Raw genomic sequence first — 22,258 nt, 5'->3', positions numbered from 1 at the left:
ATCACACCTGGCCTATATCTTTAGAGTTTATCAAATATAAATCCTCATTGGGGAGGAGCCATGCATTTACTTTTTTGAGCAAGAGTGTCCCTGTTCCTAGAGTTCCTATAAAAATTGTACTGGGTTTTTAATCACATATATGGAACTGAACTAGAAGTATCTTTGCTCTAAATTGGTTTAGTGCTTGTCATTTCAGTTATCTTTTCGTTGATTTAAGAAGTGATAACTTTGTAGGCAGTTGGAAACCTCTGACTGTCCAGGTGATGCAGTAGCATCATTTGTTGGACAGTGGCACCTACTGGTAGTCTGTAAATTTTATAGCCTAGTTTGAAAGGCATTGTAAATATATACCTAGCAAAAAGGGGAGTAGAGCACAATTTCCAGAATTTTATAAATGAAGTGAAAGAAGGATATGGGGGAGAGTCCTTTGGGGCCAAGGAGAGAGAGCGCAGACCGGAAAGTAATACAAGCAGAAAGAAGGGTGTGTGAGTTGTTTAGGGACTATTAATCTCTCTCTTCAGGTCTGTGATACATGATATGGAACCCAAGAGACCATTTGTATGTCATGCCCTGGGTTGTGAATATATTTATAAATGAAGATCACGTGGTTCATAACCTTTAATATAAAATGACATGGAAGTTCCATACAGCCCAGAGTAATTTATCATTAGAGACTAGCTTTACATTTTTAATTTAATTTCTGATAAATTTTGATTAATTTCTGATAAAGTGGGGACAGATACATGAGTTTTAAAAAGCTGCAGACAGATTATTAGGGCAGTAAAACTCTTCTGTATGCTACTATAATGGTGGACACGTGATATTATGCATTTGTCCAAACCTGTAGAACTGTACAGTCTAAAGAGTGAACCCTGAGCTTGTGAAGACAAAATGGTATTAAATAAATGAATAAATCAATATATAAAATAAAGAGTGAACCCTAATGTAAACTATGGACTTTACTTAATAATGTATCAATATTGGTTTATCAGTTGTAATAAATGTGCCACACTAAGGTAAGATGTTAGTAATAGGGGGAAATGGAAAGGGGGGGTGATGTGAAAAGGGGGTGCATGGGATCTATCTGAATGTTGTGTTCAATTTTTCTGTAAACCTAAAATTCCTCAAAAATGTAAAGTTTATAAATTTTTTAAAAAGCTACAGAAAGTGAAGAGAGGCTCTTTGGACATGTTCATGTCCTCCATAGAAAATAACATAATCAAAGAGGAAAAACCAGCGTTGGTGAATTCATCCCTTCCTTTCAACTTGGCCTCTCTCACCCACTTTACTTTTAGTGCAGAGTTCAGTGATGGCTGGCAGCTGTCCCCTGATATTTGTTACTCCACGTGTCCATTCATAGGTCTGGGGAGAGGTTGTGGCAAGCTTTCCCTAAAGAAATCACACCCTTATCTTCTAAGCTTGAGCAGTGGGGGGAGACTTTTCATTCGAGGTGGGTGGCTGAACATCATCATTCCTGTTCTGGACTTCTTGTAATCATGTTGGATTCAGAGGGCACCACTCTCTCTTGTACAGATCTGACCTAACACAGACATAGACCGTAGCATAGATGAATCCAGGCTATAACATTTAACAAGACCTTATTAAAAGCTTCAGGATGTTAGCCTTTATCTGTTCCATATCTAGCTTACTTGGTTGTTTTTGGGGGATCACATGTCTGTCCTCCAAATTGGAAACCTCTAACTCTCCAGGAGATGCGGTAGCATTATTTGTTGGACAGTGGCACCTACTGGTAGTTTGTAATGTTTATAGCCTAGTGTGAAAGGCATTGTAAATGTATACCTAGCAAAAAGGGGAGTAGAGCAAAATTTCCAGAGTTTTACAAATGAAATGAAAGGATGATATGGGGGAGAGTCCTTTGGGGCCAAGGAGAGAGGGCACAGACTAGAAAGTAATACAAGCAGAAAGAAGGATGTCAGCCCATGTCTGTGTGGTAAAGGTCATCTTTCCATCTCACTGGGATTGTCCCTGAAAGTGTCTCACGGCTTAGGTCTCCTTGCCTGTCTAAGGCTTGGAGACCTTCCAGTATCTCATGCCTTATTCTAGATCTGCTTTTTTCCCGAGGTGAAAAAACATGTTCAAATGGTCACTCACAACTTTTGTGGCCTTACTTTTTGTCTCCAAAAGGACAAACATATCAGAACTAACATCCACCCAGAAGAAGGGCCAATAAGTTCCTTTCAACACAGCATGGATGAAAACCCAGGTTAGCGTTAGTGCTTCTTGAATTGGAAGTATTCTAACCTGTATGTACCTATCAATGTAAGAACTGAGGGCCCTTTTAGGGGAACTTGCATTCCTAAATTTCAAGTCAAGTTGTCATGAAGAGTACTTAATGAGGCATACTTTTAATCTTTGAATCGTAGTGTTGTAGGGCTAAAAGAAACCTCAGGCCAGGCTGCATGGTGGCTCACGCCTGTAATCCCAGTACTTTGGGAGACCAAGGCAGGCTGATCACTTAAGGCCAGTAGTTTGAGACCAGCCCAACCAACCTGGTGAAACCCTGTCTCCACTAAAAATACAAAATTAGCCTGGCGTGACGCATGCGTGTAATCCTAACTACTCGGGAGGCTAAGGCAGAAGAATTGTTTGAACCTGGGAGGCGGAGGTTTCAGTGAGCCAAGATCACGCCATTGCACTCCAGCCTGGGTGACAGGAGCCAAACTGCGTCTCAAAAAAAAAATTAGCCAGGCGTGGTGGTAGGCGTCTGTAGTCCGAGCTGCTGGGGAGGCTGAGGCAGGATAATTGCTTGAACCTGGGAGGCAGAGGTTGCAGTGAGCTGCGATTGTGCCATTGCACTCCAGCTTGGGTGACAGAGCCAGACTGTCTCAAAAGAAAAAAAGCAAAAAAGAAAAAACAGAAAAGAAACCTCAGAGATCTGTCGTTTTCCATCTATTTCATTCATTTTTTGATACAGAAACGGTCATTCAGTTGCAGATAGTACATGACTGTTGGGAACAGGCCCCCAAATCTGGCCATAAACTGGCCCCAAAACTGGCCATAAACAAAATCCCTGTAGCACTGTGACATGTTTGTGATGGCCATAACGCCCACGCTGAAGGTTGTGGGTTTACCGGAATGAGGGCGAGGAACACCTGGCCCACCCAGAGTGGAAAACCGCTTAAAGGCGTTCCTGAACCACAAACAATAGCATGAGCGATCTGTGCCTTAAGGACATGCTCCTGCTGCTGATAACTAGCCAGACCCATCCCTTTATTTCGGCCCATCCCTTTGTTTCCCGTAAGGAATACTTTTAGTTAATCTATCATCTATAGAAACAATGCTTATCACTGGCTTGCTGTCAATAAATATGTGGGTAAATGTACGTTCGAGGCTCTCAGCTCGAACAGCTGAAGGCTGTGAGACCCCTGATTTCCCACTCCACACTATATTTCTGTGTGTGTGTCTTTAATTCCTCTAGTGTTGCTGTGTTAAGGTCTCCATGACCGAGCTGGTCTTGGCACATGACTTTTCTCGGGTGATAGCTTTAATAGTATTAGCAGAGCAGGGAACAGAATCTAGTTTAATGTGTCCTAATCCAGTGGTTTTTTTTAACCACAAAATACTGCCTTTGAGAAAAGGCCAGGCCAGCAGAGTCAGAAGTTGAGCCTGGGATTTGCATAGTCACAAGGTCTTTCTCGAAAACCATTTCTTTCTACTGTAGTTTATTGTGTTTTTCTGTTTTTGTTTTTTAGGTTAAAATGCATTGATTTTTATGCTGAGAGTTTATGAGAGTTACTGGGAAGTATTCTATGCTAATTTTGCTAGAGTTCAAAAAGAACTTAAAGGATAATTGTGTCTATCTTTGAGAAGATAACATGAACTTTTACATGTTTTTGACAATTTTTATTCATTCTGCTTTTATTACAAGTGTGAGATGAGGTTTTCTTCCTAGGATACTCTCTGAGGCACTTTTGAAAATACTTTTGTTGGCTGGGCACAGTGGCTCACGCCTGTAATCCTAGCACTTTGGGAGGCTGAGGTGGGTGGATCACCTGCGGTCAGGAGTTCAGGACCATCCTGGCCAACCTGGTGAAACCCCGTCTCTACTAAAAATACAAAAATTAACTGGGCATGGTGGCGTGTGCCTGTAGTCCCAGCTACTGGGGAGCCTGAGGCAGGAGAATCACTTGAACCCAGGAGGCGGAGGTTGCGGTGAGCCGAGATCGCACCACTGCGTTCCAGCCTGGTGACAGAGTGAGACTCTTGTCTCAAAAAAAAAAAAAGGATAATACGTGTGTCTAAAGACAGAAAACTTTGGACAGCAAGAACCCCCACGATATTGTTCTTAAGCTGGTTGGATTGCCTGTTGATTATTGTGGCTCTTCACTGTAAATTAAGTTTCATTTGTAGTTTGTTGGAAATTCTACAGAGGCTAGTATCAATATCTGTGTTAGCTGCTTCTCCTTTTATTCCTGCATTCCTTCTGGCCTTCTCATTCTTTTTAAAGATGAGAGGATATGAAGGAAATATTGCTGACTTTTAAAATAAATGTGGTAAGATTTTATGGCAGAGAAGCCTGTATTTCACAGTGTAATTTCACAGTGAAACATACATAATACAAAATTAGTTTTGTTATTCCAGGCCTTCATTACAGACTATCTGAAGATAGTACTGTGTGTATTTTTTCAACAACTTTTTATCTGGATACAAAAATAATATATGTATCTGTTGTAGACAGTTTGGAAAGAGCAGAAAAATATAAAGAAAATAAAAATCATTACCTGTAATTCTAGTATCTAATGATAACCACTGTTAATATTTTGGTATATAGTACTTTTTTCAGTCATTAGTATAAGTTCTTTGTTGTGTTTTTAATAATGGTATAACTTAATTCATTTGTAACCTACATTTTATACACAAATGTTATTTTTAGATTTAAATATCCTTCTATAGCATAATTTTTATTTTTTATTTTTATCTTATTTATTTTCATAAATACAAATGAATGCAGGTGCAGATGCAGTTTTGTTATGTGCATAGATTTCATAGTGGGAAGTCAGGGCTTTTAGGGTATCTGTCACCTGAATAACACACATTGTACCCATTAGGTAATTTCTTTTTTTTTTTTTTTCCTTTTATTATTCACCTCCATCCCACCCTCTCACCCTTCTGAACCTCCATTGTCATCACATCCATGTGTACACATTCTTTAGCTCCCAGTTACAAGTGAGAACATATAGCATTATTTTTAATACCTGCATTATTCTGTTGTATGGCTGTATCATAACTTATTTAACCAGTTTCTTATTGAGAGACATTCAGCTTGTTTCAGTTTTTTCCTAATGAAACTGTCATTCATAAGCTTCATGATAGACAAATCTGTGAATATTTTTCACAAGACTTTTAAGAAAATGCATAGATATTTTTAACTGCAAACCTAAAGAAAGGAAAGTTAAGTAATTACATAGTATTGCATAATAAACCAATGGCCTAATGTTAATTCTTAATTCATTGTTTACTTCACATTTATTATGGTACTTTAAAAGGTAATATATTTAGGTTTATCTATAGTTTGAACTATAAATGATTTAGTTTTAACAGGCAATTTGGAAGCTATATTTTTGAGATTGCACATTAAATGTTTACTTCACATGTCATTTTGAACTTTTAGTCCATCTATTTTTCATGACCTTAAAAATTTTTTTCTAACTATTCTTTTCATGAGGATTAATATTGCTTTCTTTTTAAAAACCCAAATGATTGAGTAATATACAGGATACTGATTATATGGGTTAAGCATTTTATTAATACGTATTTGTATGTCCTGTATTAATCTTATAAGATTTTCTTCATAAGTCTACAGTTCTCCCTGGTATGTATTTGTAGTTATTTAGGATTGGTTGGTTATATATTATGTAGTTAGTTCTTTATAGTGTAGAACTTAATACATTCTTTAGAACATTTTCTTGGCAGGCTTTACTGAATACTCCAGTACCATATTAAAGTTTGAATTTTCTGTGTTTACTTGTATCAGAATTGGATATGACCGTAAGATTTTAAAATCCAGATGTGGGAAATACTGGCCTTTCTAATCATCAGCTACCAAATCAGTTCATGTGACCACTTTTGTGATGCCTTCCTTCCCTTGACACTACTTTCCACTTTTCTATCCCTACCTAAGTGAAAATTAATCTATTCTGTGATATCTTATATATACTTCTATCAGGATATTCACCAGACTTCCTTACATGATAATTGGGTGTGCAAGTGACCATTTCCTCCACAAATCATAGGTTCCCCAAAGAGTGGAATTTTGTTTTATTCATGTTTGTGTCTACCTACTTATATTTTGCTAGGTGGGCCAGATACTTGGGGGTCAGATATTTTAGTGTCCAATAAATATTCATTGAGTTAAATTGTATAAAAATGTAGGCTTGGTGTCTTGATTACTAACAAAACTATTTTGTTTTGTTTTGTTTTGCTTTTTTTGAGATGGAGTTTCACTCTTGTCGCCCAAGCTGGAGTGCAGTGACACAATTTCGGCTCACTCCAACCTCCACCTCCCAGGTTCAAGAGATTCTCTTGCCTCAGCCTCCTGAGTAGCTGGGATTACAGGTGCCCGCCACCACCCCCAGCTAATTTTTTGTATTTTTAGTAGAGACGGGGTTTCGCCATGTTGGGCAGGCTGGTCTCGAACTCCTGCCCTCAGGTGATCTGCCCACCTCGGCCTCCCAAAGTGCTGGGATTACAGTCATGAGCCACTGCACCTGGCCAACAAAACTATTTTATAAACAAGGTTTATTAATAATTTCAAATTATAGGGTGGGTATGGTGGCTCATGCCTGTAATCCCAGCACTTTGGGAGGCTGAGGTGGGCCGATCCCTTGAGTCCAGAAATTTGAGATCAGGCTGGCCCATCTCTACAAAAAGTACAAAAACTAGCCAGGTGTGGTGGTGCATGCCTATAGTCCCAGCTACTTGGGAGGCTGAGGCAGGAGGATCATCTGTGCCCAAGAGGTCCAGGCTCCAATGAGTCATGTTTGCACCACTGCATTCTAGCTTGGGTGACAGAGCGAGACCCTGTCTCAAATTTTTTTTTTTTTAAATAGTTTCAAATTAAAATTTTCAGAAACAAATTTATTATTTTTTTTGAAATTCAGCAGATGTCTTAGTGTGTACCCTTTTCAACTAAACAGACATTTCTCTTTTAGGATTTGTACACACAGATATGACGAAAGACTTGAAAGAAGAACATTTAAAGAAAAATATTCCTCTTGGGAGGTTTGGAGAAACTATTGAGGTGGCACATGCGGTTGTGTTTCTTTTAGAATCACCATATATTACAGGGCATGTTCTGGTAGTGGATGGGGGATTACAACTCATTTTGTAATTTATAGATTATTCAGTTATAGGGATGATTAGCATCAAGGGCACACTTTGGCTACTGATTAGACAATTATACCTACATGGGTAACATTTGCTAATCAAACCTGCTGATGCTACAAATGTTAATTTCTGTCTTTATAAAAATATGTCTGAAAAGAACAATGTGTGACAAATTGTGGGTTTTTTTTTGCTCTAAGTTACAGCAGTGTTGTTTTGTTTAAAAAGCCTTCATGAGATACAATTCACATACCATATAATCACACGTTTAAAATATACAATTCAGTGATTTGAACGTATTTAAATACATGTGCAACCATCCCCCCAGACAAATTGTGTTTTCTAAAGGATATGTATCACTTACCTTTGGTTACCTCATAGACTGTAGCAATCTTAGTGTATAGACATTTTGCAAGTCATATAAACAAGTATTGATTTATATATTTTGTCTCAAAAGTGGAAAAATTATATTGTCTAATTATGATGAATTATTTTCTTGTATCAAGCTGGATTTTCTAAAAGTTAACCTTGTGGGCTGTTGCCAAAATAAGAGTATTTAGAGGACACTGATTAGTTGTCAATACTTTAGCAAGCCCACTAAAGATAACTGTATTCCTTTTGCATGTGCTTGGGTGATCAGTTTTTATACAGGCTGCAAAACATGGTATTCATTAAAGACATGAATTTAGAATTGATTTCTTTGAGTGGTATTTCTCTTCATTGAGCAGCTGGACAAAATAATCTGCAAATTTAAATGTGGCGCATTTGACTCATTCTTGAGAAATTCTCATAAGTGATGAGGATTAGCCCTTAAGGTCTTAATACCTGGTACAGTAGTGAGCCGCACAGATTTCATGAACTTTGGACATGTTTTTTATTCATGAAAAACTTAGAATAGTGAACTATTAATATTTAAAAACAAGAAATACAACATTTAAAAAATTAAGAGTATTTTGCATTAGTGATTATGATTCTTATCCCAAAATTCTAGAAAGTAATAAATTCTGTATGAGTAACCATAAAAAATAAATAAATATGCAATAACATTAAATTAAATGTCTTTACAAGAAGCAGTTAAAGCACTGATCTTAAGTGAGAATATTTGCCTGGGAGTAGAGATAAAGACACAAACTGAATGTAAAATACCAGGTAATAATTATTTTGCACTAAACTCTTTTTATGGGGAATAGTATGATATTTTCAGTGTCACTCCATTCATGTTGATTTGGAGCTGACTGTTATTTTGTGTAAGCAGAGATTTAATTTTATATTGAAAGTCAGTGCAAAATTATGAATAGGATATACTAATAAATACAAAGTAATAACAAAAGTCAAAGCAGTATTCTAAATAAAAATTCTGGGTTCCTTAAAAATTATTTTAAATTTATCTTTGAAATAGTTTTCTTAGATTAATCTCAGGATATGAGAAAGTCAATTAAGTGTGAGTAAAGTTAGTATCATTAAACAAATTGTCTATTAAATGCAAGACGTGGTAATATACAGAATTTATCAGGCATTACCAAGTCTAGGCACATATAGGAAATGCAGCAGCACTCAGAATGGTTTCAATTAGTAGTTGATGCTTGTAAGGTAGGAGAGCTTATTCAGACATAGTAGATAGTTTCTCTAATGCTGTCTCACCTGCTGGCCTTTGGCTGCCTGTACTTCCCCATTATGGCAGCCCATTCAGTCTTGAGTTTTCTTTTCTGGACACCTTATGCTCTGAAATCATGAGCGAGGCTGATTCAATTGGTGATTTGGGTAGAAAGCAGTATGTTTTGCTGACATTAAGATGTAGGTTATAGATAGGTTTAGCCTTTAAGTGTATGTTTTTATACTTTAAAATAAGAAATATAACCTTTTAAGCTATTCCACCTCCTCCCCCAGCCTATCTCAAACTGGTGGAATATATGGAGAGATCTTGAAAGAAGTAAAATAAACCTTCACTGCTCCACTCCAGGTGAATCCACCCACTCCCACTGACCTAGTAGAATTTGTAATTTAATGCTTACATTCTAGTTCTGAAATCAGTTGTGAACTGTTGCCTTATGTTCAGAGGTTTAAGAAGCTCAGTGAATTCATTTTTTAAAATCTGCTATTCTGAGAAGCATTGAATGAATTCTTAACAAGAAGACTCATCTGTAGCTGTTTGCTGACTCCTATGAGCCCAGAAGGGTTCTGTGCTTAGCATTAACAAAATAAGGTTTATAGGTAAAGCCAATGTATTAATTTTTTTTTGGCGTGGAGGGCTTTAAAATTTGTGCTCTTTTTCATATTTTATTAATATTCAATTATGGTTTGTAACTGCTTTTTAGGGAGATAATTATATGTTATAAATTAGTTTTGGGGGGAATAATTGTGCAAAGAGGATAATTTATGTGCTTCTGTTATTCAGAATAAAGAGAGAAGACTACGCTGCATATTCAAGAGTTGTGCCTTAACATTGGTGAAACATTTTTTCTAAGATTTTCAAAAGGAATATGTATAAATTGAGAAATCATAACCACTGTCCTAACTTGGTAAACATACTGTTCTTAAATAAAGTATTTAATGATTTTAAACTTTCTGATGCTAATTTTATCTTTCTCTGCAACTATAAGAGTAGAGTTTAAAAATTTGTCTTTCAATTACATTGTAGAACTTTTGAGGGAAGAGACCATACTGTGTTCATTCATTTAGCTAATTAAGTAACTCAACAGATACTGAGTGGGTACTAAATATTTTGTATTTGTTTTGATACCCACACCTTGCCTACTCATCTCTGAGTATATTGGATATATGCAGTAAAATATTCTTTAGTCATTACATTGTGCCATAGTTGGGCAGATCATTGAGATAAATCTGTTCTGACTCTCAGTTCGTATCTTGGAATATTTCTTGATCAGATTCCTTTGGCTTTTTATGCGACTTTGATGCTTGCTTTCACTTTATAACTGAATTTGCAAAGTGAATCAACTATTTTCTCTTAGGCAGTATGCTTTCAGTTTGAGTAATTGTTAATACCAGCAATTTAATTAGAAAGCTTTGGCCTAATAATCCAAATGGAGATGGTATCAGTATTACCTGGAGAATATTTTTAAAAATAAATTTGAAACATACATCAGGAGCCCCCCTCCCTGGAAATTTCAATAAGTGGTAGGCAGGGTGAGGGAAATGTGGAGATACATTTAAGATACTTATTTATTTATTTAATTAAATTACTTAATTTATTTTGAGATAGGGTTTTGCTGTGTTGCCTCTGCTGGAGTGGCAGTGGCATGATCACAGCTCACTGCCGTCTCCAACTCTTGGGCTCCAATGATTTTCCTGCCTTAGCCTCCCAAGTAGCTGAGACAACAGGTATTAACCATGCGTGACTAATTTTTTATATTTTTTTGTAGAGACAAGGTCTCACTGTGTTGCCCAGTCTGGTCTTGAACTCCTGGCCTCAAGTGGTCCTCCTGCCTTGGCCTCTGAAAGTGCTAGATTACAGGCATGAGCCACCATGCCCGGCCAGGAAAAATTCTTAAGGATTCAGATTGTTCATTCATTCACGAAATATTTATTTATTCATACTACATATGTAACACTGCTAGTCATAGGAGGTAGAATGGTGAGAAAAAAACAACAAAAAAATGAACTAAGTTTCTGGAGCTCACAGAGTAATACAGTATGGTGGGGTCAAGCAGACTTAATCACACACATATAAAATTGCAACCAAAATATGCATTACAAAAATAAGAAGCTCTTGTTGCTATTAAATAATTAGGGGAATTTGACCTATTCTAGAAGGTCAGGAATGGCTTCTCTGAGGCAAGGATTGTTGAACTAAAGTTAGAGTACAGTTGGCCCTCAGTATCTTTGGGGATTGGTTCCAGGATCCTCTGAGAGTACCAAAATCTGTGGATGCTCAAGTCCCTTACATAAAATGGTGTAGTATTTGCATATAGCTTATGCATATCCTCCCATATACTTTACATCATCTCTAGATTACTTATAATATCTAATGCAATGAAAATAGCTGTTATATTGTTTTTTTTTTTATGAAGTATTTATTGATCATTCTTGGGTGTTTCTCGGAGAGGGGGATATGGCAGGGTCATAGGATAATAGTAGAGAGAAGGTCAGGAGATAAACACATGAACAAAGGTCTCTGGTTTTCCTAGGCAGAGGTCCCTGAGGCCTTCTGCAGTGTTTGTGTCCCTGGGTACTTGAGATTAGGGAGTGGTGATGACTCTTAAAGAGCATGCTGCCTTCAAGCATCTGTTTAACAAAGCACATCTTGCACCGCCCTTAATCCATTTAACCCTGAGTTGACACAGCACATGTTTCAGAGAGCACGGGGCTGGGGGAAAGGCCATAGATCAACAGCCACCCAAGGCAGAAGAATTTCTCCTAGTACAGAACAAAATGGAGTCTCCTATGCCCACCTCTTTCTACACAGACACAGCAACAATCTGATCTCTCCTTCCTTTCCCCACACTTCCCCCACTTCTTTTCAACAAAACCGCCATCGTCCTCATGGCCCGCTCCTGATGGTCGCTGTCTCTTCGGAGCTGTTGGGTACACCTCCCACACAGGGCGGCTGGGCAGAGGCGCTCCTCACTTCCCAGACGGGGCCGCCTGGCAGAGGCGCTCCTCACTTCCCAGACGTGGCGGCCGGGCAGAGGCAATCCTCACTTCCTCCCAGACGGGGTGGCAGCCAGGCAGAGGCGCTCCTCACCTCCCAGACAGGGCGGCCGGGCAGAGGCGCTCCTTACTTCCCAGACTGGGCGGCCGGGCAGAGGCGCTCCTCACCTCCCAGATGGGGTGGCCAGGCAGAGGCGCTCCTCACTTCCCAGGTGGGGCAGCCGGGCAGAGGCGCTCCTCACTTCCTCCCAGATGGGGTGGCGGCCAGGCAGAGGCGCTCCTCATCTCCCAGACGGGGCAGCCTAGCAGAGGTGCTCCTCACTTCCTCCCAGACAGGGTGGCGGCAGGGCAGAGGCACTCCTCACCTCCCAGACGGGGTGGCCGGGCAGAGGCACTCCTCACCTCCCAGACGAGGTGGCCAGGCAGAGGCGCTCCTCACTTCCCATATGGGGTGGCGGCCGGGCAGAGGCGCTCCTCACTTCCCAGATGGGGCAGCCGGGCAGAGGCGCTCCTCACTTCCTCCCAGACGGGGTGGCGGCCAGGCAGAGGTGCTCCTCACCTCCCAGACGGGGTGGCAGCCGGGCAGAGGCACTCGTCACCTCCCAGACGGGGCGGCCGGGCAGAGGTGCTCCTCACTTCCCAGACGTTGGGCGACTGGGCAGAGGCGCTCCTCACTTCCCAGACGGGGCAGCCGGGCAGAGGCGCTCCTCACATCCCAGAAGATGGGCGGCCGGGCAGAGACGTTCCTCACTTCCTATACGGGATGGCGGCCGGGCAGAGGCGCTCCTCACTTCCCAGACGGTGCGGCCGGGCAGAGGCGCTCCTCACTTCCCAGGTGGGGCGGCCGGGCAGAGGGGCTCCTCACATCCCAGACGATGTGCGGCCAGGCAGAGATGCTCCTCACTTCCTAGACGGGGTGGCGGCGGGGCAGAGGCTGTAATCTTAGCACTTTAAGAGGCCAAGGCAGGAGGCTGGTAGGTGGAGGTTGTAGCGAGCCGAGATCACGCCACTGCACTCCAGCCTGAGCACCATTGAGCATTGAGTGAGCGAGACTCCGTCTGCAATCCCAGCACCTCGGGAGGCCGAGGCAGGCAGATGACTCGAGGCCAGGAGCTGGAGACCAGCCCAGTCAACACGGCGAAACCCCGTCTCCACCAAAAATACAAAAACCATTCAGGTGTGGCAGCGCGCGCCTGCAATCCCAGGCACTCGGCAGGCCAAGGCGGGAGAGTCACAGGAGCCCGAGGCAGGGAGGTTGCAGCGAGCCGAGATCACGGCAGCACAGTCCAGCTTTGGCAACAGAGGGAGACCGAAAAAAGGAGAGGGAGGGGGAGGGGGAGGGGGATTGTTTTTTATTTGCATTATTTTTAATTGTTCTTATTTTTATTGTTCTTTTTTCCCCCTGGATATTTTCTTTTTTTTCCTTTCCAACTTTTATTTTAGATTTAGGGGGTATATGTGTAGGTTTGTTATATGGGTAAATTACATGTCACAGGGGTTTGGTGTACAGATAATTTTGTCACCCAGGTCATCAGCATAATACCTGATAGGTAGTTTTTCAATCTTCTCCATCCTCCCACCCTCCACTTTCAAGTAGGCCCCAGTGTGTATTGTTCCCTTTTTTGTGTCCATGTATACTCAGTGTTTAGCTCCCACTTATTCTAAATGAATTAATGCAGGAACAGAAAACCAAATGCCACGTTTTCACATGTGGTATTAGGATACTTAGGATAATGGCCTCCAGCACCATTCATGTTGCTGCAAAGGTCATGATCTCATGATCTAATTTTTTTTTGTAGCTGTGTTGTATTCCATGGTGCATATGTACCACATTTTCTTTATCCAGTCTGCTATTGATGGGGATCTAGGTTGGTTCCATGTCTTTGCTGTTGTGAACAGTGCTGCAATGAGGGCATGAGTCTTCATGGTAGAATCATTTCTATTCCTTTGGGAATATATGCAGTAATGGGATTGCTGAGTCAAATGGTAGTTCCATTTTAAGTTCTTTGAGAAATCTCCAGACTGTTTTCCACAGTGGCTGAACTAATTTATATCCCACCAGCAGCGTATAAACGTTCTCTTTTCTCCACAACTACCAGCATCTGTTGTTTTTTAGCTTTTTTAATAATAGCCAATCTGAGTGGTGTGAGATGGTATCTTGTGGTGGTTTTGATTTGCATTTCCCTAATGTTTAGTGATATTGAGCATTTTTTCATATGCTTGTTGGCTGCACGTATGTCTTCTTTTGAGAAATGTCTGTTCATGTCCTTGCCCATTTTTTAATGTTGTCATTTTTTGCTTGTTGATTTGAGTTCCTGATAGATTCTGGATGTTAGACCTTTGTTGGATGCATAGTTTGCAAATATATTCTCCCATTTTGTAGGTTGTCTGTTTACTCTGTTGATGGTTTCTTTTGCTATGCAGAAACTCTTTAATTATGTTCCACTTGTTAGTTTTTCTTGCATTTGCTTTTGGAATCTTCATCAAGTTTTTACCTGGGCCCATGTCCACAATGGTATTTCTTAGGTTTTCTTCTAGGGTTTTTGTAGCTTTAGTTTTTACATTTAAGTCTTTAATGCATCCTGAGTTGATTTTTGTGTATGGTGAAAGGTAGGGGTTCAGTTTCAATTTTCTGCATATGTCTAGCCAGTTATCCCAGCGCTATTTATTGAATAGGAAGTCCTTTCCCCATTGCTTGTTTTTGTCGACTTTGTTGAAGATTTGATAGTTTTAGGTGTGCAGCTTTATTTCTGGGTTCTCTAACCTGTTCCATTGGTCTGTGTGTCTGCTTTTGTGCCAGTACAATGCTGTTTTAGTTACTGTAGCCTTTTCATATATTTTGAAGTTGAGTAGTGTGATGCCTCCAGCTTTGTTCTTTTTGCTTAGGATTGCTGTTGCTATAACTCTGGCTCTTTTTTGGTTCCAAATGAATTTTAGAATGGTTTTTTGTAATTAAGTTAAAAATGTCATTGGTAGTTTGATAGGAATAGCATTGAATCTGTAAATTGCTTTGGGCAGTGTGGCCATTTTAACAATATTGATTCTTCCTGTGCATGAGCATAGAATTTTTTTTTTCATTTGTTTGTATTGCTTCTGATTTTTTCAGCAGTGTGTTATGATTCTCATTGTAGAATTGCTTTACCTCTCTGGTTAGCTGTATTGCTAAGTATTTTATCTGTGTGGCTATTGTGAATGGAATTGCATTCTTTATTTGGCTTTCATCTTGGATGTTATTTATATAGAGAAATACTACTGATTTTTGTATGTTGATTTTGTATCCTGAAACTTTGCAGAAGATGTTTATCAGATCTAGGAGCCTTTGGGCATGGACGATAGGGTTTTCTAGTATAGCATTACATCATCTGTGAAGAGAGATCATTTTACTTCCCCTCTTCCTATTTGAATGAACTTTATTTCTTTCTCTTGCCTGATTGCTCTGGCTAGGACTTATAATATTACATTGAATAGGAGTGGTAAGAGTGGGCATCCTTGTCTTGTTGCAGTTCTCAGAGGGAATGCTTCCAGCTTTTGCCTGTTCAGTATGATATTGGTTATGGATTTGTTTAGATGGCTTTTATTATTTTGAGGTATGTACCTTCAATGCTTAGTTTGTTGAGGGTTTTTAAGATGAAGAGATGTTGAATTTTACCTAAAGCCTTTTCTCTTGTCTCTTGTGAAGATTCTATGGTTTTTGTTTTTAGTTCTGTTCATGTGATAATCACATTTATTGATTTGCCTATGTTGAATTAACCTTGCATCCCAGGAATAAAGCCTACTTGATCATGGTGGATTAGCTTTTTCATGTGCTGCTGGATTTGGTTTGCCAGTATTTTGTTGAGGATTTTTGCATCTATGTTCATCAGAGATACTGGCCCAAAGTTTTCTTTTTTTTCATTATGTCTGTGCCAGGTTTTGGTGTCAGAATGATGTTTGCCTCATAGAATGAGTTAGGAAGGAGTCCCTCCTTGACTTTTTGGAATAGTTTCCATAGAATTGGTACCAGTTCTTTTTACATCTGGTAGAATTCAGCTGTGAATCTTTCTTGTCCAGGGCTTTTTCTAGCTGGTAGGATTTTTATTACTGATTTACTCACTGTTTGTTATTTGTCTGTGTAGGGTGTCAATTTCATCCTGGTTCAATCTTGGGAGATAATATGTTTAAGAATTTATCCGTTTCTTCTAGGTTTTCTAGTTTATGTGCATAGAGGTGTTTGTAATGGTCTCTGAGGATTAAAAAAAATTTCTGTGGGGTTGGTGGTAATGTCCCCTTTATCATTTCTGATTGTGTTTCTTTGGATCTTGTCCCTTTTTTAAAAAATTAGTATAGCTAGCAGTCTATCAATCTTATTTATTCTTTTAAAGAACCAACTTTTGGTTTTGTTAATCTTTTGTATGGTTTTTCTCATCTATTTCATTCAGTTCAGCTCTGATTTTGGTTCTGTTCTTCTGCTAGCTTTGGAGTTGGTTTGTTCTTGTTTTTCAGGTTCCCTAGGTGTGATGTTAGGTTGTTAATTTGAGATCTTTCTAACTTTTTGATGTATGTGGGCATTTAGTGCTGTAAACTTTGCTTTTGACACTACTTTAGCTGTGTCCCAGAGATTTTCATATGTTGCATCTTTGTTTTAATTAGTTTCAGATAATTTCTTGATTTCAGCCTTAATTTCATTGTTTACCCAAAAGTCATTCAGGAGTAGATTGTTTAATGTCCATTTAATTGTATGTTTTGAGAGATCTTGTCGGTATTGATTTCTGTTTTTACTGTGCTGTGGTATGAGAGTGAGGTTGGTATGATTTTGGTTTTTTGAATTTGTTGAGAATTGCTTTATGACCGAGTGTGTAGTCAGTTTTAGAGTATGTTCCTTGTGCCGATGAGAAGAATGTATATTCTGTTGTTTTTGAGTGGAGTGTTCTGTAGATGTCTGTTAGGTTCATTTGGTCAAGTATCAAGTTTAGATCCTGAATATCTTTGTTAGTATTCTGCCTCAGTGATCTGCCCAGTACTTTCAGTGGGATGTCGAAGTCTCCTACTATTAGTTTGTGGTTATCTACATCTCTTTGTAAGTCTCTATGAACTTGTTTTGTGAATCTGGGTGCTCCAATGTTGACTGCATATGTATTTTTAGGATAGTTAAGTCTTGTTGTTGAATTGAACCTTTTTATCATTATGTGATGCCCTTCTTTGTCCTTTTTGATCATTGTTGGTTTAAAGTTGGTTTTGTCTGAAATAAGAATAGCAACCCCTGCTCCTTTTTGTTTTCCATTTGCTTGATAGATTTCTTCCATCCCTTAACTTTGAGCATGTGAGTGTCCTTCTATGTGAGATGGTCTCTTGAAGACAGCATACAGTTGGGCCTTGCTTCTTTATCCAGTTTGCCATGCTGTGCTTTTTAAGAGGGGCATTTAACCTGTTTACATTCAAGATTAGTACTGTTATGTGTGGAATTTATCCTGTCATCATGTTTTTAGCTGATTGTTATGTAGACTTGATTGTATTAATATATTTGTTTTATAGTGTTAATAGTGTGTGTACTTGAGTGTGTTTTTGTGGTGATCAGTAATGGTCTTTCATTTTCATATTTAGTACTCTCTTATGGACCTCTTGTAAGGCAGACCTGGTGGTAACAAATGCCCTTAGCATTTGCTTGTCTGAAAAGGATGTAATTTTTCCTTCACTTATGAAGCTTAGTTTGACTGCATATGAAATTCTTGGTTGGAATTTCTTTTCTTTAAGGATGCTGAATATAAGCCCCAAATCTCTTCTGGCTTGTAGTGTTTCTGCTGAAAGTTCTGTTGTTAGCCGATGGAGTTTCCTTTGTACATGACCTACCCTTCTCTTTCAGGGATGCTAATGAGTCATAGATTTGGCATCTTTACATAATTCCATATTTCTTGGAGGTTTTGTTCATTTAAAAAAATTCTCTTTATTATCTGACTGAGTTAATTTGAAGAACTGTTCTTTGAGCTCTGAGATTCTTTCCCCAGCTTGATCTGTTCTGCTATTAATACTTCTGATTGTTAAGAAATTCTTATAGGGAGGTTTTCAGCTCTGTCACCTCAGTTTGGTTCTTTCTTTTCTTTATTTTTATTTTATTTTTTTGAGACTGAGTCTCATTCACTCTTTTGCCTAGGAGTGCAGTGATGCGATCTTGGCTCACTGCTACCTCTGCCTCCTGGGTTCAAGCAATTTTCCTGCCTCAACCTCCCAAGTAGCTGGGATTACAGGCATGCACCACCAAGCCTGGCTAATTTTTGCATTTTTAGTAGAGACTGGGTTTCACCATGCTGGCCAGTCTGGTCTTGAACTCCTGCCCTCAAGCAGTCCACCCACCTTGGCCTCCCAAAGTGCTGGGATTACAGGTGCGAGCCACCACGCCTGGCCTGGTTCTTTCTTAAAATGGCTATTTTCATATTTTTATTTTTTGAATTGTTCTACTGGATTCCTTAGATTCCTTGGAATGGGTTTCAGTTGTCTCCTGAATCTTGATAATCTTAATTGCCATCTAGATTCTGAATTCTGTGTCTGTCATTTCAGCCATTTTCTTCTGGTTAAGAATCAATGTTGGGGAGCTAGTGTGGTCATTTGTAAATAAGGAGACTGTCTGGCTTTTAGAGTTGCCAGAGTTATTGCACTGGCTGTTTCTCATCTGTGTGGGCGCTAATGTTCCTTTAACCGTGGTGTAACTTGACTATAGTCAGTTGCCTTCATTTCTGGATGTTTTCAGAGAGCCAAGTCTGTGCAGGGTCTTTATTTGTGGTTGAATTCTTTTTTCTTTCTTTCTTTTTTTGAAACAGAGTCTTGCTCTGTTGCTTAGGCTGGAGTGTGGTGGCATGATCTCAGTTCACCACAACCTCCATCTCCCAGGTTCAAGTGATTCTTCTGCCTCAGCCTCCCAAGTAGCTGGGATGACAGGTATGTGCCACCACACCTGGCTAATTTTTGCATTTTTAGTAGACACAGGGTTTCACCATGGTGGCCAGGCTGGTCTTGAACTCCTGACCTCGAGTGATCTGCCTGCCTCTGTCTCCCAAAGTGCTGGGATTACAGGCGTGAGCCACCACACCTGGTCTATTTGTGGCTGAATTCTTATCTGTGTTTTCATAGGCGGTATATTAGCAAAGCATTTTTGGTGTTGAAGTTTGGGCTGTGATGTGTTTAAGCATACTGGCCAGTAGGTAGGCTCTTGCTCAGCCCTGTGGCTCCTTTGTATTTCCTTCCATTTGCAGTCATGTACCTTCTCAGTGCTCCAAGTGAGCCTCCTCTCAAGTGGGAGAGGAGGGTGTGGGCTCCTCTCCCACTTGAGTGCTGCAGACCTCAGCTTGGTACTCCCAGGCTTGGCACTGCAGCCCTGGGGCAAGCCAGACTTTTTGTTCTCTCTCCGTCTTGGGGGTAGCAGAGTGGGGGGCCTTGGCAGTGTCAGTGGTAGAGGGCTTTTCATGTGTCTCTTTTGGTTGCACCCCAGGGATATACATAGCCATTGTCAATCAGAATAATCATCCCAGTGTATTGTGGGCCCAAGCTGGGGCGGGGGGGGCCCTGCCTGGTGAAGAGCAGGGGAATTGGGGGCTCACAGGGAAGACAGACTAGCCTCTTCATAGGGCGGCTGCTGCATGCTGGAGGTGACACGAGTAAGGCACTCGGTCTTTCTTTCTTCCCCAGTCTGAAGGTAGTTAGCAAGGGCAGTACCACTGCAGTGGCAGTGGCAGAGGAGCTGTCAGTTTCCCGTGGGAGCTCCGCCCCTGGGAAATGCAGAGCCACTGCGAATGGGAATATTCAGCTGGGGGTGGGGCGGCTGCTCTGGGGGCCAAAGCCAGAGGCCCTACATAGTGAAGAGTAGGCAGTGGGGGCTCATAGGGAAGAGAGACTGGTTCCTCTCCCTGTGGTGGCTGTGACATGCTGGAAGTACCAGTGAAGCAACCAGGCTCTTTGTTCGTTCTTCAGCCCAAGGGCAGCTAGGGCCGTACCACTGAAGCCGCAATGGCAGAGGGTTGTCTCTGGGATTTCCTCACCAGGCAAACACAGAGCTTCCACTGACTGATCAGGTGGGGGCTGGGTGGCTGTGCTGGGGGCCCGGTCCAGGAGGCCCTGTGTAGTAAGGAGTAGCACGTGGACAGGGACCTGTGTGGAAAACAGTCTGGTTGCTTTTCTATAAGGGAGCTGTGCTGTGCTGGGGGCTTGTGATAGTCCTTAAGCTCTTCTTTAGGTTCCGAGCCAGAGGGCAGTAGGGTCAGGGGCTGCAGTAGTGGCAAAAAATGGCGGGCCTGCCTGCTACCACTGGGAACTCCATCCTAGGGAAGTGCAGAGCTACTACCAGCTGAGAGCTCAGTGGGGGTAGGGTGACTGTGCTTGGGGTGTGGGGGCAGGGAGGGAGGCTTGTTGGGGGCAAGTCTGAAGGCCCTGCCCAAGGAGGAGTAACAGGAGGAGGGACCTGTGTGGAAAATAGTGTGGCCTCTTTTTCTGCAAGGCATGCTATGCTGTGCTGGAGGCTCAAGATAGTCCTTAACCTCTTTGCTCCCTCCTGATTCTGATAGCAGTTGGGGTGGGGGCTGTGCAGCAGCAAAAATGGCGAGCCTGTCTTTTACTCCTGGGAGCTCTGTTCCAGGGAATTGCAGCACTGCTACCAGCCTGAGAGCTCAGGCAGGGGTGGGGTGGCTGCACTGGGATCCCAGGCCAGTGGGCTTTGCCTAGGGAGGTGTAGTTGGGGCAAGGCCTGTAGTTCGTCTGCTTCTCAGTACTGTGGATGCAGCCTCTCTCCTGGGGGTATGTGTGAGAACCTGGCCTCCCTTGCTGGCAAAGCTACAGCTGCTGGTGCAGGAGTGCGCACTGTTCCAAGACCCTTGGCACTCCATTTGTGCCTGAGTGGCACACTCCACACGCTTTCTGTGTCAGCCTGGAGGCCGCAGGGGAAGGGGGTCAGGGGAGGTCTCCAGAGCCTGAAATTGCAAAGGTTCATGGCAGAAACATGGGTTCCTGGGGCTCTTATTCACCATTTTCCTGCAGTGGGGAGCCTCACTTGGCAGTGTGCCAATCCCAGGTGGGCAGCTGTCCTGTCTTGCTTTTTTCTGTTCTATGTTGACTACATTGCTTCCTTGATGAATCCCAACATGTCCTCTTGGACTGTTTAGTTAAAGAGCTAGTGTTTACTGGCCACTCTGTCTCCTTTCTGTGAGAGCAGCACACACTAGCTGCTTCTAGTCAGCCATCTTGCCACTTCCCTCCCCCAAATATTTTTGATCTGCAGTTAGTTGACTCCAAGGAAGTGATCACACAGACACAGAGGGCTGACTGTAAAGCCTTTCATTCAGAAGGAACAGCATGGGTAAAGATCTTTTGATGGCAAAGAACATTGTGAGTCAGGAATTGAACAGCCACGATGCCTGGAATGCAGAGGAAGAGAGCATGGGTATGAGATGAGGCTGTAGGTCTAGATGATGCAGATCTTTGGAGGCCATGTTAAGGGTTTTGAACTTTATCCGAAGAAATATTGAAAGATTTCAAATAGGAGGATACATGATGCATTAGGAAAGATGATTCTGGCTGTAGTTTGGAGAAAAGGTTGAAAGGGGCTTAAATAGTGCAGCAAGACCCATGTTTGTAGTAGTTCATGTGAGAGGTAATGGAAAATTGAGTCTAGGATAGTGAGAATAGAAATGGAGACAAGTGGTCTAATGAGATTTAGGAAATCAACAATACTTCGTGATGAACTGAATCTAGGAAATGTGTTTCTGATGTATAAATCTGGATGAGTGGTGGTCATTCACAAAAAAACACTGCATAAGAGCAGGTTTGTTGGTATTCGGCAGGGAGATCATGAGTTTAATTTTAAACATGCTGCTTTCAGGTGCTTTGGAGATAGAATAGGAGACATCAAATATGTATGGGTCAGAAACTCAGAGGGGAAATCTGGGCAAGAAATGTATCATCTGTGTAGAAACAGTTACTAAAATTTTGAGCATTAAGGAATGGAAGGGATTGCTTAGGTAGAGAGTTTAGAGTGAGAGTTTAGATGATAATCGCAAATACTCAGTATTTACTATGTGTCAGGCACTGTTCTATGTGTGAGCATAGGATGGAACCTTGAGGAACACCAGCAGCATTTACTGACAGGTTGGAGATAGATGAGCCTGCAAAGGAGTCTAAGAAGGACTAGTTGGAGCAGTAAGTAGAAAATCAGGAGAAAGATGAGTGCTAGAAGCTGATGAAATAAACTTTTCTTGAAGGAAGGAGTTCTTGATATCAATACTGCTAGGCATATAAGATGGATTGCTAACATGAAAATCATTGGTAACTTCAATAAGAATTGTTTTTG

General features: G+C 41.1%; 1 protein-coding gene across 13 annotated transcripts in view; it reads left to right on the top strand.

Moving 5' to 3' along the window:
- The window catches only part of CBR4 (carbonyl reductase 4), a 126,052-nt gene that overhangs the window by 12,908 nt on the left and 90,886 nt on the right, over positions 1-22,258 (top strand). For 2 of the 13 annotated variants that reach the window (XM_002815280.5, XM_009240439.4), the window contains one exon: positions 7,173-9,905. The exons of 7 other annotated variants lie outside the window; for them this stretch is intronic. In XM_002815280.5, coding sequence (XP_002815326.1) covers positions 7,173-7,351 — 179 coding nt within the window. In that variant the 3' untranslated portion in view covers positions 7,352-9,905. Of the gene's footprint in view, positions 1-7,172; positions 9,906-22,258 lie in introns of those variants that run through there. 4 more of the 13 variants (XM_054554701.2, XM_054554700.2, XM_054554691.2 and 1 more) reach the window with 2 other exon arrangements.

This window comes from Pongo abelii, chromosome 3 (assembly GCF_028885655.2).
Source record: "Pongo abelii isolate AG06213 chromosome 3, NHGRI_mPonAbe1-v2.0_pri, whole genome shotgun sequence".
Taxonomy (NCBI): domain Eukaryota; kingdom Metazoa; phylum Chordata; class Mammalia; order Primates; family Hominidae; genus Pongo; species Pongo abelii.
Note: the sequence above shows the minus strand (reverse complement) of the source record. Positions and strands in the feature narration are given on the sequence as shown.